The 17,173-nt window shown below is 34.3% G+C and overlaps 1 protein-coding gene across 3 annotated transcripts in view; it reads left to right on the top strand.

Moving 5' to 3' along the window:
• Positions 1 to 17,173, top strand: part of TRAPPC9 (trafficking protein particle complex 9) — a 955,484-nt gene that overhangs the window by 667,029 nt on the left and 271,282 nt on the right. For all 3 annotated transcript variants that reach the window (XM_031955139.1, XM_031955089.1, XM_031955202.1), the window contains one exon: positions 4,352 to 4,442. In XM_031955139.1, coding sequence (XP_031810999.1) covers positions 4,352 to 4,442 — 91 coding nt within the window. The remainder of the gene's footprint in view (positions 1 to 4,351; positions 4,443 to 17,173) is intronic.

The raw sequence follows: 17,173 nt of genomic DNA, 5'->3' as shown, positions 1-17,173 counted from the left end.
TATCCATTGACAAAGATTGCAAACCCTTCCATGATTTAATAGGTTCAGTTTAATTGAATTCCACAAACACTTGTTAAATTTCAGCACCCTATAAAGGAGTATGCTAGACTCTGTGGAGACATCAAGTAATACATATACATTTACTTACTTATTTATTTATTCACTTATTTGCTTATTTATTTGTTTTTTTTTATTTCTGAGTCAATTGGGGTTAAGTGACTTATCCAGAGTCACACAGCTAGGAAGTGTTTAGTGTCTGAGACCAGATTTGAACTCAGGCCTTCCTGACTTCAGGACTGGTGCTCTATCCACTGTGCCACCTAGCTGCCTCCAAGTAATATTTTTGGCAAAAATAATTCATAAGCTTTGTGGAACAAGATCTATACCAATTAAATCATAAATATTTTGAAGTTGAAGAAGGGGTTCCACAACAGAAAATTGTCAGGTAACAATTAATACACAATTAGTATGATTATCTGATCTTTTCGTATCATCTGTTATAAAGGAGATATGAATTCATGGGCTTAAAATACATGTACTTGGTTTTGGGGAAAAAAATAACACAAAGATACATAAAATTCAATCTTACCCTTACAGGGTTTAAGGAAAATGAGAAACACATAAATGTAGGTAATACAAAATAAAATGTACAATAAGACAAATACAAGATTCTATTAGATCTGATGGGTTAGCAGTGGTTTCTTGGAGGAGGTGACATAAGAATGGTATCTTGAAGTGACAATGAGATTAATTACCTGGGCATTTAATTTTTTTGTTTTAAAAAGCAAGCAAGGACACTTATTAATAAGCTGATATCCTATCCTGTTTACAGGTTTACAAAGTACTAATGTTTAGAGAGGTTAAATGACTTATTTTTCCTTAGTTATACCATTAGGAAACCTCAGATCTAGGTCTTGATCTCAGGTTTCTTGACTTCAAATTCAGGGCTTCTCCCCCCACCCTTCCCACCATCCTTAATTTTGAGACCCTGAATGTGAATGTGCCTCATTCTAGGGGAATTTTCAGGTAATTCTCACTTTATCACAGTCACAGATTCTCAGAGTTAGAAAGGATTTTCAAGGACCAGCACAACCCTAGCAAGACTTTCTTCTATGATGTTTCTCCTAACCAGTACTTCTATTAGAAACTTAGAAAACTTAAAGGGCTATGAAACTTTCACTAATTCTTGTGTACAGTAATTCATTTTATTTTGAGATAGCTCAAATTCTTAGAAACTTTCACTCTAATTTAGATTTCTTTTTTAAACTTCCATTTACTAGGTAGTTATCAGTTTCTGTTTCATATATAAAAGAAATAGAATACAGTAGTTTCATTATTAGTCTAGAGACCTGTATTCTAGTCTCAATACTTTTCACTAACTTTTTGTGTAGTCTTAAGCAATTTATTTGCCTTCTCTAGGCCTTAATTTTCTCTTTTTAAATAAGGGGCTTGTGTTTGATGATCTTATAAAGGTCCTTTTAGCTCTAAGATTCTATGCCTGTGATGGAAGTCAGATTCTTAAAATATGAATGTCATATTTGGTCCCCAACCTCCTATGAGACTAAAAAAAATAATAATTGTAGGATTTGGGGCCAGTCCCTTTCCCTCTCCGTGACTCAAGCTTTTTTATGAGCAAAATAGGAATGGAGTGGACTAGAAGCTTCTAAATAAGATAACATAGCCCCAAAAGCTTCTATCTACTTTTACAGTAACATTATTGCTATAATATTGAACCAGCTTAGTCTAAGATGATGATCTCATTGTCTTCAGAGACTGTTTTCCTGTTTCTGAATTATTCTATTGTTTCACTTAACCCTGATTGCCTAAAAAGTGATTCCATTATTTCCATAAAACCAGAGCTTTCTCCTGATTATTGTAGATGCTATGAATGGGCATGGGTGGTTTAACTTTTGGATGTCCTTAGCAACAAAAGGGACACATAACTTATCTACACAGTATGGTAGAAGGAAAACTTGTCTTGATTTGGGTTTCAAATCTAGCCCTGTCCTTTACTAGTTGTGTGACCACAGAGGATTCACACAAACTTTTTGAACTTTATTCTCCTCATCCATAAAATGAAGATGATATTTTCACTCTATACTTCACATGTCTATCATAAGGAAAGCAATTTGTAGACTTTAAAACACTAGAGAAACGTGAGCTCTTAGTACAGTTAGTACAATTGATAGGTCTATTAATATTCATGTAGATTTTTTTAAAATACATGATTAATGCTTTATAAAGCTGGAAAAATGTTTTGTTGATTATAGAACACAGACGGCAAGAACTGGAACCCTGTCCTTTGTTAGCTGAGAAAACTGAAAGATCACTGAGGCTGAAGGACTTAATCAAGAGCTCAGCTCTAAGGATCCAGCCCAGCTGTGAACTGACCCAGCAAACCAAGGTGCTTTTACAGCAAGGAAACAGTTCCTATTACTAATGATATTATGTTTGGGAAGGAGTTTAGTGTGAATGCTTTAAATCTGGAACCATCCTTCTAAGGGCAAGAAGGGATAGGGGAAGATTTCGCTTCTGGTTTGTGTACTTCGTTCTCATTGTGTCTTCTCATGAAATACCTCCTTATAAAAGTTAAATTGTGTTAAGTGATTAAATTGTTAGTTTATAAAAGGGATTGATAATATTGTGATAATGACTACCACTAACAATTTTTTTTGGAGGGAGGTATACTCCAATGGAGGCTTTAAGCCAATAAAATTATAAGAAATTCCATATTCTTTCAGGATTTACACTTAGGCTCCTGAAGAGAAGATAAAGGTAGCCAATTTCCTTCTAGGCTCAGCTTCAGATACTTTAGACTCCTTCCACCATGTCATATCAGTCTTTTCATCACAGAAGGGCACTTGATCCTTGTATCCCCTTTTTCTAATTCATCTTTTCTCCCAGAACCTCCATACTAAGTCATGCCTTCATCCCTCTCTGGACTCCATTCCTTACTCTGGACTTTCTCCTATATGTGCCCTTATGGATAAGATTTTTATTTTTCAGCTCCTCTTCATATGTTATCTTCTCCTATTAGAATGTAAGGTCCTTGAGCACAAAAACAGTTCTTTTATTTGTATTTCCTGCACTCAGCACAGTGGCTAGTACATAATAAGTACTTTATTAATGCTTATTTATTTGAGTTAATTAAGATCTGAATGCCTGATCTGCTTGTGTGAAATGGGATAAGTATTCCCAGAAATTGAACTCCAAAAGAGCTAAGTTCAAATTTGACCTAAAATAGTTGTGTGACCATGAGCAAATCACTTTTTGCTATAGGTTCTTCATTTGAGGTGGTGGTTTAGTTGTTTTCAGTTGTGTCTGATTCTTTGTATCTTCTTTTTGGTGTTTTTTTTGGCAAAGCTACTGGAGTAGTTTGCCAATTCCTTCTCCAGCTCATTTTTCAGATGAGGAAACTGAGACAACAGGATTAAATGACTTATCTGGGGTCAGATAGAGCTTTGAACTCAACTCTTCCTGACTCCAGGATCCAGCTAACTGCCTTAACTGTAAAATGGAGAATAATAAAAATGTTTACGTCACAGGATTGTTAGGAGAATACAATGAGAGAATATTTGTAAAACATTTAGCACAATGTCTGGCACATAGTTGACATTTCATAAATGTTTCTTCGCCTTGCTCTCCGTATGACTTGGAGGAGTTGTACAGTGCATCACTGGAGAATGTATCCATACTAATTGACTCCTAGATCATTCAGGTGTGGTATAGCTATGCATAATATTTCCTGATTTTTTCTTTATTTCCTGGTTATTCATTGTTCTCCTTTCTTTTTTCTAATTCTGATAATTTGTGTTGTCTATCTTTTGGAAGAAGGGAAGTTATCAGTGTTTTTTTATTTTATTGATTTTCTAAAATCACAGAATTGGAGCTTTGAAGCTCAACAGTCACCTAGATCGATCCGTACCTTAAAGGAATATCCTCTAACAACTTACTTGTATTTATTAATCCAATTACTTTATTGCTGCTCTCTGACTTTTTTCTTCTATTCTTTCTCTTGTTTGTAGGCTTATTCCTTTGTTTCTTTTACAAAGACTTCAGATATAGACTAATGATTATATTTCTTATTTCTCTCTATTGATATTGGTTGTATCTTCAGTGTTTTAAAATGTGATTGTATTTTCATGTATTTCCTAGGTTTCTTCCCTGATCAAACTGTTATTTTAGAGATTTTTAAAAAATTTCTGTGTATTTGCTCATCTTAATGTTTTTATCATATATTTAAAATTTTATTTCCCTGTGGTGTAATTCAATAGTATGTACAATATATGCCTTTTTGCATTTGTGGAGAATTTCTTATTCAGAACTTCAGTTTTCCTTAATTTTGATTTACCCATCTTTGAAGCGACATGGGGAAGCAAGTGTTGAGGGGATCCTCAATCAGCTGGTTCTAGAGCATCTCCAGTTGGCTCCTTTGCAGTGGGGTGAGTAATCTCTGAAAGATAAAGCAATTTTGCTTGGATATATATTGTTTCTTTAACTTAATAATCAGTCATTTAAAGGTTAGTTATTAGAGAAATCTTAAATATTCATGTGATATTGCATGAAAACCTTTACATTGGAAGAAGCTATAAGAAGATAATTTTGTTACAATTGGATTTCAGAAATTGTGCTAGCTAAATTTATTGATTGAACAGCAAGACTTCATTTCAACTTGGTTTGAGTTTTTTGACTCGGTTCCATCTCAGTGTTTTGTAAGTTTTGAAAGAACTTTGGCTTTGCTATCAAAAAATATCAATATACACCTTGTTTGGTTTGTGATTTAAGCTTCTCTTTTGAAACAAAATGGCACGTTATGGTTTTCTGATAAGCATGTCTTCTGGATAAGTTAGTGGAATTTAGTGCAGTATAATATGTGGAGAGTACATACTGAACTTTGTTGTCGAAAGAAGCCTGCAACAAGTAATTTCAGAAGGGTCAAGTAGCTTCAGTTGAACTCACAACCATTAGTCCTAGTTTCTTGAGCTAAAATCATGTTAGGATAAACGAGCTCCTTGTGTACTTTTATGGACAAGGATGCACAAGTACTTATTTTGAAAGTGACTTGAATAAGAGAGTATAGCCCAGAAAGAATGACTTTTTCTATTTGTTATTATTAATCTTTTATTTAAAGGCTTACCTCCTGATATATATATATATAGGAAAAGATATTGTGATCTGTTTTTTTTCCAAGAGATGAATTTTCTGTTTTTCTTTATTAAGAAAGAACATATCACACTGCTTTGAAGTCAGAGTAATTTTTTTCTACTTGTATTTACTTGACATGACACAGGCACAGTATGAGCCTGTTTTAGATCAAATCTTTTAATCTGTTGTTTAAAAACAAAAAACAAAATCAAAACCTGAAAACAATGAATAAGGTTTGTCTACTCTATTGGAAAAGCTCAGGAAAAGCACTTCTTGCTATACTTCTAATTCCGACCTCTTCTAGCATCCTTTTCTTAGATTGAGGAGTTCATCAGTTTTCCAGCAAAGGTGCTGCCACCCTTCTTATTTATAATCATTTTCTTTCCTATATCAAAAGTTACAATTTACAGAACCTATGGAATGAAGATTTTTATTTTCTGCAAAGTAGCTGGGTTATTCTTCTTATTAAGAAGAATCAAAATATGTCCTTCTAGTAGACTTGAGCCCTTCCTGGAACAATGTCATAAGCTCTGAAAGTTTCATTGACTAAATATCTATTAAGTATCAATTACATGCTTTCTCCATGCCCCATATCAGTCAGAGACTTTCATCCCCTATCATCAAGGAACTTATATGTTGGAGAGACTATAGCATGGAAATAGATAATTGAATTCAAAATGTATACAAAATAACTTTTGAAGTGAAAGCACTAGCAATTTGGTGGGGGTGAGGGAAGGGTTTAAGATAAGGGAGAGTGGAGTAGTATGAGATTAAGATCTTTTTTTGAGCTGAACCTTAAAGGAAATTAGGAATTCTATGAGACAAGGTAAAGATGGAGTTCATTCCATCCCTTATATTCTGCCATACAAAGATATAGATGAAGTATGACTGCTGGGTAAAAAGAAAAGCAAATAGGCTGTTTTATTTGGACTACTGATTTCATGAAGGAAAATAATAGGAAGTAAATCTGGAAAAGAGAGGCTAAAATATAATACTAAAGATTAAATTCCAAAAGCAAGAATTCAGCTTATTTTTTACTATTGCTTTTTATTATCTTGTTTGTTATTTTTAAAAAAATCAGTGTATTATTAATAACAAACTGGATACCAAACAGACGTCATTGCATTTGTCTTTGCTCTTTTTTACTTGAAGATTATTATAAATAATAATCTCAGTGGGTGGAAGTCAGTGCCAGAATTCCTCTGGGGTTCTAGAATTCAGACATCTGGTAGAAAATGAACAAATTATTAAAATATTGGATAAGTTCACACCTACCACATGATTATTGTCAACAGAAGTGACCTTTTCATCAGAGACACTAAAGAAAGGAAGATCAAGAATACAAATTCCATAGTAGGGGAAAGAAGATATGGTATGAAAAAAGTATTGGATATAGTTAGATGAGACTTCATTCTCATCTGTTTCTTTCCCAAGATGGAAGCAGTTATGTTAGATATTTTCCAGCATCAGTGAGGCTTGTGATATTGGTGATCTGACTAGCTCTCTTGTTTAGCTTTATTAAAAGTAGTTATTAAAATATACAAATTCTATATACTTTGACATATCTGAGATACAGGATCTTGTATTCTAGAGTAGGGTTCCATAAAGTGTAGCCTACTGACCAAATCCAACCTGCTGCCTGTTTTTATACAGTCTATGAGCTAAGAATGGCTTTTAAATTTTCAAATAAACTGTAAGGTGACTTGTATTTAGACTGAGATAAATTGGAATGCTTAAGCCTAAATGCCAGCTTTAATGTCAAGGCAAGTATGTTAGAATATCTGATTTATAGTAGTACTAGGAAGCTTATTAATTATTCCATGATCTTCTGATGACAAAACTGGAATTGTTTGTTGTTTTCCTCTAGACAAGTGGTACTTGGAAAATACAAACTTGTGTTTTTCTTAAAATCAGCAAATAGCAAAGCGGTTGTTTTTTAAATGATGTTATGCTGGTTAATTCTACAATACCAAAACAAAATTAAAATGATAGGTATGTATGTATAAATAACCCATTTCTTGATATTGACTAGAATTTATATGATTATAAGCATACTGCATACTCCGGTTTTCCATTAGATTTGTGATCTCATTGATGTGGGTATTGCCTTCATTTTTTCCCTGAGTCTTTTGCATATTCTTTGATAAGTTTACTGTTGGGGGTTTCACCTAATGTTTCTGAGAACTTTGTCAAATTCTCATGGAATTTTACAGATGGCAATGAAGCATGCAGGCTTCTAGCCACCTAGACTCCTTATATATGAAGTAATTGATGCACACTTCCTCGGTGTGTGAACCATACCTCATTAGTTTGGAGCAATGGGAAATGAGTCGCACCATGCTAATGTGAAAGATTGTTGACTCTTACAGGTTGTGACACAGGAAGTTGTTGGAAGGAGTCAGGAATGAAAATTCCTAGAATTTAGAGCTTCTAACAGACCTTATAGATAATGTGTGACCATGTCATTTAATAGATAGGTGATGTAACCTGACCAAAGTCACATAGTCACTAAGTAGGAGAGCCAGAATTCAAAACCAGGTTTTATTCTTTAAAATATAGTGTCATTCTCACCAGTCCATGCTGGAAATAGAGAAGCAAGATCTGAGGTTCCTGCTGAGGCAGGATGGCAGTTCACCATTTCAACATCTCATGCCTTGGCAGATAAGAAAGAGTATAGCCAGTTATGCCTAGAAGCTTTACACACTTTTTAACTAAAAACTTCAATGCTTTGTAAGTTACAGTTTCTTACTCTTGGCTATTTGTAAAGTCTTCAGAAGATCACATAAATTTCTTAAATGAACTAAACAAAGAAAGCATTCTCATAAGGCCAGAAGTGGGCAGATATTGGGGGAAAGGGATCTCTCTTTCTGCAGCCTCCATAAATATGGGTAAAAAGTCAGGTTATGATTAGTAAAGTTTCTCCTACCCCAAAATACTAATAATATAGAGTTTTAAGAACCACTTGTTTTTTTCCTTACCAGCTTCTGTTTCTTCCTATGGTACGAGGAAAGGGAGAAAAGCTTGATTGGGAGAATTTTCAGGCTACATATTGGACAGTAAACATCTGGGTACTACTGTATGTATACAAACCAATCAACTTGCCAGCTGACCCTCTGTGGCTTAACCCAGGGTTACTTAGTAACTATAATGTGATGTAAATTGTTCTTACACCCTAGATATTCCCAAACATCTGTTCTCTATGAGTATATTAGTCAGCACTTCTGTCATTTTTTAACAAATAATGAATTAGTTTTGGTTGGTTAACAAAGTACATTTGAAAAAAATCAAGCCATTGACCATCTTAATCTTAAGATTGTAAACTTTCTATAGTATGCAGTATTTAATGCATTGTCTGTCCATCTCCCAATCGTCTTAGATGGTATTTTACTTGGAACTTAGAGATAAGTATAAGTCTAACAACTAAAAGAGTTGGATGTAGAATGTTAGAGATGGCAAGGATCTTGGAAGATAAGTGTGTAGAAACTTGTAGGAACAGTTAAAGATCATATATCCCAAACCCTTTACTTGGCAGAAAAGGAAGCTCAGAAATAGAGAGGTTGATGACTTGCCCAAGATCACGGAACGTAGGTTATAAGCTGGTACTCCAGCCTAGGTCCCATGATTTCTAGCCCTGTGCTTGTCTCATTGCCCCAAAGCTATTAATAACAATTTTAATTGTTGTTTCTTTTATTGCATTCTTAAAGGCTATAATAAGAGATTTGAATTTCTCATCTGCTCAGTAAAATTACCAAGAGTTATGTGATGAAATAAAACTGCTTACATAGCATGCAAGCATTCAGGTTTCATATCAAGAAGGAAGGGGGGAAAATCCTTTACGTTTTAGAAAGAGCTGAGGCTGGAAGTCTGAAACCTCTGCGTGACAGATGCCAGGTTATCTACCTCAGATAAGTGCAGAACTAATAAGACTTACCTAAAAATAGTTTTCTCACTACCTTCCATCAGACAGGGTCTAGGCTGAGACATGATAATAAAAGCCAATAGAGCTGCCAAGAAACATTCTTTGTCCCTTCAGATTTAGACCAAGAGCAGTGGGACAGACATAGAAGATGCAAAGAGGTGATTGTAGAGGATTCCAGTGTCAGAGAGAGGATTGGATAAAATGACCTCTAAGTTTTCTTCCAAATCAGTCTGACTTTTTTGTTGGTCTGATGTAAAAGAGTAAGTGCAAATACACTGAAACCTATTAGTACACAATTTGGGCACTAAACCAATGTTAGTTAAAAGGAATGGAATCATAACTCTTCTTTCTAAAAGAGGTTGAAAGTCTCTTGCCCCAAAATGCACAGTTGGGACTAGTATTTGTCCCTCTTGCAATATAGAATGATCTACCTTATTGATTTAGTGGCAATGACACAATAAAGATTTTCCAAAGGTTCTTGGGTTCTGATTCTATTAGAAGCTTTACAGAAATTAGAGCCACAAAAAATGACTTGGCATATTATATAAATCCAAATAATAAATGGGCTCATTATAAAAGGAAGAAAAGGCATCATATTTACAGTAAGAGGATCTAAGATTGGGTCCTGGATCAACTACCAATTTGGTTTATATCCTTGGGCAGTTGCTCTCTCTTTGAACCTCACTTTCTTTCCCTTTAAACTAAGAGACTGGACTGAATGATCATTACAGTACTTTCTAACCGACTCTGAAATAATGTGACTCTTGGCTTCATCTGGTAATGAAGATTTATAGGCTTAGAGGCGGCAGCATGCATCACATCTCAACTCCATTTGACAAATAAGAAAACTAAGACCCTAAGAGGTTTGACTTGCCCAAGGTAATCAGGGAGTAAACATCAGAGACAAGTTCCTCTTTATGTAGTACCATGCTGTGATCTCCTGTCCAAACTAGAGGGGTTGGCTAATTAAATGCTTTACTTTTTATGAAATCCAAGTTGGTAATTTCACTCCTAAGGCCACTGATTAATTATTGTATCATTACCTTATATCTAAGTCATGGTTGGAGACATGTGACATGTTTAGTTTGACTGCAAACTACTCTGCCTGCTGAAACACTGATAGGCCAAACCTCTCAGGTATTGCCTTGCCAAATTCCGTGGTCATTTCTCAATTTTCATTCTTCTTGACTTCTTTTTACTCTCTGATACAGTTGATCACCTCATTCTCCTTGATATTACTTTCTCTCTAGATTAATATGGCCCTATTCTATCCTCCTTTTTCTCTACCTGTCTCACCAATGTTTTTTATTCATGTAGATCTTCATTCAGGTCATGCCCATTAAAAGTGGGTATTCTCTGGGACTTTTCTGTTTTGGGCTTTCTTTCTTTTGTATGTATACTGTTTTGCTTGATGATCTTATCAACTCCCACGGATAAAATTGTCTTTTTTTGCTAATTATTCTTAAATCCATTTATCTAGCCCCAATTTCTCTCCTTATCTCCAAACTAGCATCCCCTTACTTACCTAAACTCACAATCTGGGTGTCATCTTCAACTCCTCACTCTCTTACCTCTCTGTATCCAGTCTTTTTCTAAGTCCTGTCTGTTTTAGCTTTATAAAATCTCTTTTGTAGACCCCCTTCTTTTCTCTGACATTGCCATCATCACAGTGCAGGTCTTCATTACCTTACCATCCCACCTGAACTATTACAATAGCTTTTTGTCTGATCTCTTTGGCAATCTCTTCCAACACCAATCCAATCGTCTACTCAGTTTTCAAATTGATCTTAAAACATGTCTCACCACATTGTACCTATATTCAGTAAGCTCTAATAGTTCCCTATTACTTCTAGCATCAAATATGAAATCCTCCTTGGAATTAAAGCCTTAATACTGCCCTCCCTCACCTTTCCAGACTTTGTGTTCCTTATTCTCCCCCATATACTCTTTAGTCTAGACACACTGATCTTTTATCCTCAAAAGAAACACTTCATTTCCAGCTTCATATAACTTCACTAGCTATCTTCTGTGCTTAGAGTTGTCTCCCTCCTCATCTTGTACCTCTTGACTTTAAAATCAAGTGCAAGTTAAAAATCTTAACTTTTTGCCAAAAGCTTTTTCCTATCTGTCCTAATAAGCTAGTGTCTTTTTCCAGTTTATCCTGTATATATCTTGTTTATCCAAAGTTGTTTGAATGTTTATCCATTGAACTTTGAGCTCCTTGAACTTTGTTTTGCCTTGATTTGAGGTTGTTGTTTATTTGTTCCATTCATGTCTGACTCTTCATGACAACATTTAGGGTTTTCTTGACAAGGAAAAGGGAATAATTTGCCATTTCCTTCTCCAGCTCATTTTACTGATAGGGTAAATGACTTGCCTATGATCACATAGCTAGTAAGTGTCTTATGTTTCCCTGACTCCAGGTCTGTTATTTTATTCACTATGTCACTTAGTTGCCCTTGTTTCCCAGCACTGAGTGTAAATGTGGCACATAGTAGGCATTTCAATGCTTTTGACAGACTAACCAGAAAATCTATTTTGTTTTTGTACAGTTGGCAGTAAAACTTTTAGACTCAATTTTACAGTCTGACATTTTATATTGGTTTATAGTTTACAGAGTTATTTTATTTGATATGCTTTAAAGACCTCTGAGGTAGTGCTAATATCATACCAAGGACACAAGGGAAGTTCAGATTGGAGAATGTGCCTTGACCTATTCATTAATCTAGTTAGTCTCAGAGATAGTATTCAGGTCTAGGTGTCCTAACTTCTCTTGCAAGGCTCATTCTATTTCATCATTCTACTTTCCCATTACATAACTGGATAGTGCAGTGCATAGAAAGTTAGATTTGGAATTAGAAAGATCTGATTGTTATTTCAAGCTCAATCACTTAATAACTATGTGACTAAACACAACTCACTTAATCTCTTTGTGATTCAGTTGCCTTACCTGTAAATTGAAGATGTTATATTAGGTGGCCTATAAAGTCCTATCCTGTTCTAAAATATGATCCTATGACATAGGTTAAAGTCCGAGCTGATTCAAGACACTTGTGTGTTTCTGGGAAAATCAAGTCAACATGAATTTATTAATCACCTACCATGTGGTGCTTAGGGATGATTAGACATTTTTTCTCATTCTCATGCCTTTCAAATCTCTCCATAATAGGAATTAAACATAAGATATAAAGCAATACCAACTTTCTTAGTAGTTCTAGGATACAATGAATCCAAACAAGGCAGTGTCCCAATGAAGTAACCCCAAAAAGGCAATTCTTAACTCTTAAAATCCTCAGCCCTTCTTCACTCACCATCTCCTGTATTCCTGGAAGTGTGACTGCACAAGCCAACCTATGTACTTGCTACAGAAAACAACTTTATATCCTGAAACGCTTTGCCAATTCTCCCAGTGGCACAGAGATCCAAAAGGCAGAAATTTGTTATGCAGAGTTCTGCATAACTGAGCTTGGAGGAAGAAAGAGAGGAAAAGGGGATAGAACACATGAAAAGATGGTTGTGTGACACTCCACAGTCTGAGGGAAAGAGCCCAACATCAACCGGGGGTTACATCTGTTCAAATGTCACTTGAGTCAGAACAGAGGATGATAAGCTGTTCCTCAGCATGGGAGGAGGTTGAGATGCTTTGAGGTCTACCTGTCAGGGAAACCACCCTCAAAGGCAAGTGACACAGAAAATGAGCAAGAGAAGAAAATAAAGAAAAAACCCACTGAAAATACCAAAGACCCCAGGAAGAAGGGAAGATATCAATAATAGGAGGAAACATGGCCAGATCAGATAAAAGATTTCTTGGATACTTGGAAATAAATATTGAAAGACAAAGAAAAATAAGTCTACATCTGATGCAGCAGAGAATGCTCTAGATCCCCAAGAAAGCACGAATCACAACTGGATGTTCCTGGATGTTTATAAAGAGAAATAAAAATTGTAAAAGTAGAGTGTATGGCCTATACAACAAAAATAATTGAGAGAATAGAAAGTTTTTACTATGGTGGCACATCTCACCAAAGAAGTAAATGAGACAGTAACCAATTGGAAATGTAAATACATGGAAATGAAGGAGAAAAAGTCAATAAAGGTAAAAGCACTTAGAAAGCATAATCTCTGTACAATCAAAACATATTGATTTTGAAGAATGACCATAAAAATAATTTAAGCAGTATAAAACTACCAGAAGAATACGTGAAAAAACTTGAATACCATAATATGGGAAATAATATAAAAAAATTATCAGAATTTCTGATCATGAAATACAAAGAGCCAATTGTTAGAATCCACAGATTACATGGTGGGTTAAGGTGCTCTGAATTAACTCCAAGACTCATAGTAATTAAGTTTAGAAATTCCATTGACAAAAATAAATTCTGCAAGTGAACAGATCTTCAAATATAAAAGAATGAAAATTTGAACAAAACAGTTCTGTCTACACTGACCAGAAAACCTAGAAAATGTGGAAAGGAATGGAAGAATTTGTTCTGAAAAGGAAAGGAGCTAAGATAAAGCTCCCTATAATTTGATCCTAATCATAAATGAAAAAATTAAGATGTTCATTAAAAAAGCAGTTGAAATATTCTAGAAAGAAAATTAGATCCAAAGTCTCAAGTATTCTCAGAAAACATAAAAATGAGAGATAAATACAACAATCAAATAACAATGTATTTCTAAATGTATATGAGGGAAATTGAGAGAATGGTTGTTAATTGGGTAATGGCTAAACAAGTTATTTTTATATGAGTTAATGGAATAATGATCATCATATAAAAAATGATGATCATGGAAAGATTTGCATGAAATAAGGTGGAGTGAAAAGAGCAGGACCAAAAGAACATTGTATACAATAGCATCAGTATTGTTCCAAGAACAGCTTTGAATGAGTAAGTCCTTTTGAGTATTACAAATACTTAAATTGGTTATAAAGAACCTATGACAAAAAATACTATCCACATCCAGAGAAAGAACTGACAAATAGAGCTTTGTAGAGTATGGTTTTACAAGTATGTGTGTACATATATACACATATTTGTGTCTAATGGTGGCCCTCTAAGGGGGTAAAGACGAAAGGAGGGGGAAAAAAAGTATACAACAAAAACCAAACGGAAACATAGATGGAAACACAGAAAAGTGTTCAAATGATGTATAGTATTTATTACATAGTTGCTGGGGTTTATTTTAAGTTAATAGTATGGAATGTAAATTCAAATCATAAATATTATTCTGTATTCCTGGAAAAAAAAATTTTGGCCTATGTCCAAAAGGAATAAACTTTTTTTTAAATGATAAAAATGTGCATGAGGAGACAAGAATGCCAGCAGAAGTCAGTGAAGATGGAGAAACAGACCTGAAACATGGGTCAGACTCCTCAAATTCAACCTATAAATAAATAATTGAGCTTTTTTGTTTGTTTTGTTTTAGAGGAAGTATACTAAAGAGAAGTGCATATAAAACTGGAGGGGGAAAGAAAGCAAAGAAGAATATATGATGTAGTTTAATCAAGAAAAGTTAGTGAAAGGAAAATAATAATACTTCTAATCTCTCAGGAAGATTTTGAGGCAAATGCAGGGAAATACCTTAAGTGAGGGCAAAGATCAATAATAAATGGCACTATAAGGGACAGAAGAAAATTAATGCCATAGGACAGCATCTTTTCTATCCCCTGAAGGAGTTGATATTTCTAAATGAGGGAGGCACCACAAGAAAAAGAGAGCAGAAGACAAAATCTACAGGATAATAACAGAAAATGTTTGGGAAGCTAAATCAATACCTCAGAACCTTTAATTCCACGAGAGATAGAGAGACCATAGAAAGACTTATTGGCATAAAGACCATGAATAAAAGTCTTTTCCAGAAAGGAATGATAGTGAGGAAAATTGGGAGTAGGGGTATCTATGTTCTTTCAAAAAAAAAAAAAAAAAGCACAGAATAATAAAATGTTAAAACCTAACAGAATAAGTTGAAAGGAAGGAGATGAAGGTAAGTTTTACTTGAATGTTTAACTGAAAGCGGGGATAGAATAATTATATAACTATTTAAAGTCTGTAAAGAAAAAGAAAGAAACAAAACACCAAAACTAGGGGGGAAGGTAACAAATGAGGTCAACAGAAAGGAGAGGTTTTCTTGAGGATGAGCGGAAGAGAGGTCAGTGGAAATAGTATAGCTTTAAAATAGATTTAAGCTAAAATAACTGAAAAGTTATGTTGATAGAAGAAGTTGGAAAAATTTTAACTTGGAAAAAAATCAATATTAGAAATCATGATCTCTATACATTTGAAGGAAAGCATGATCTCTATACATGAAGGAAAATATAAACCTAAATCTCATAACTTTGAATGAATTATACAATCCAATAAAATTAAATAGTGACAGATTCAATAAGAAAATGAAATCTCACAATCTATTGCTTACAGGAAACACATTTTAGGAACAATGATACACACAGAATAAAAATGAAGGGATGGGGGAAAATTATCATACATCTAGTGAATCCATAAAAGATGGTAGCATAAAGATAGGTAAGGACAAGATTATTCTTGTTTGCTAATGCTAATTGAGTCAATAGTTTCAATCAAATTTTAGTTTATAAAATAAACTCTTATAAAAATAAAAAATATAATAATGACAAAATCTAATAGAGAATAATAGAAAAAAAATCCCATTCCAAATATCTCTACTATTCATAAAATATCTGAGTGATAATTAACTGACACAAAGTTAAGTATCTCCAAGAAAATAATATACACAGTAACTACAGTGGCCATAGAAAGAACAAACATGTCTGTACAAATTAAAAGTCAGTGTTTCAAAAATTACAGAGAACAAGCATGTCTCAAAAGAAAAATATCAGAAAACACTTTCTAACCTTTTGCAGATCTTTGAGGTTCATAAATGTTACACATTGCATGTATTTTCAGATTTTTTTTGATGTATTGATTAGTTATGCTGATTTTTTTCCTTTTCCTCTTTTGTCTTAAAAATACTATTTCTTATCAAGCCATTCTCCAATTGACAAATGGTCAAAGGATATGAACAGACAATTTTCAGATGATGAAATTGAAACTATTACTATTCATATGAAAGAGTGTTCCAAATCACTATTGATCAGAGAAATGCAAATTAAGACAGCTTTGAGATACCACTATACACCTCTCAGATTGGCTAAGATGAAAGGAAAAAATAATGATGAATGTTGGAGGGGATGCGGGAAAACTGGGACTCTGATGCATTGTTGGTGAAGTTGTGAATGAATCCAACCATTCTGGAGAGCAATCTGGAATTATGCCCAAAAAGTTATCAAACTGTGCATACCCTTTGATCCAGCAGTGTTTCTACTGGGCTTATACCCCAAAGAGATACTAAAGAAGGACAAGGGACCTGTATGTGCCAAAATGTTTGTGACAGCCCTGTTTGTAGTGGCTAGAAACTGGAAAATGAATGGATGCCCATCAGATGAAGAATGGCTGGGTAAATTGTGGTATATGAATATTATGAAATATTATTATTCTGTAAGAAATGACCAGCAGGATGAATACAGAGAGGCTTGGAAAGACTTACATGAACTGATGCTAAGTGAAATGAACAGAACCAGGAGATCATTATACACTTCAACAATGATACTGTGTGAGGATGTATTCTGATGGAAGTGGATTTCTTCAACAAAGAGAAGATCTAACTTAGTTTCAATTGATCAAGGGTGGACAGAAGCAGCTACACCCAAAGAAAGAACACTGGGAAATGAATGTAAACTGTTTGCATTTTTGTTTTTCTTCCCAGGTTGTTTATGCCTTCTGAATCCAATTCTTCCTGTGCAACAAGAGAACTATTCGGTTCTGCACATATATATTGTATCTAGGATATACTGTAACCTCTTTAACATTAGTAGGACTGCTTGCCATCTTGGGGAGGGGGTGGAGGGAAGGAGGAGAAAAATCGGAACAGAAATGAGTGCAAGGGATAATGTTGTAAAAAATTACCCAGGCATGGGCTCTGTCAATAAAAAGTTATTAAATTAAAAAAAAACTATTTCTTCTATAGAATGTTGGGGAAATTATGGTGATTTAGTAAAACAAAAATCTGCAAAAGCTTTTTTTTTTTTTT

Source organism: Sarcophilus harrisii, chromosome 1 (assembly GCF_902635505.1).
Source record: "Sarcophilus harrisii chromosome 1, mSarHar1.11, whole genome shotgun sequence".
Taxonomy (NCBI): domain Eukaryota; kingdom Metazoa; phylum Chordata; class Mammalia; order Dasyuromorphia; family Dasyuridae; genus Sarcophilus; species Sarcophilus harrisii.
This window is presented reverse-complemented; position numbering and strand designations above follow the sequence as displayed.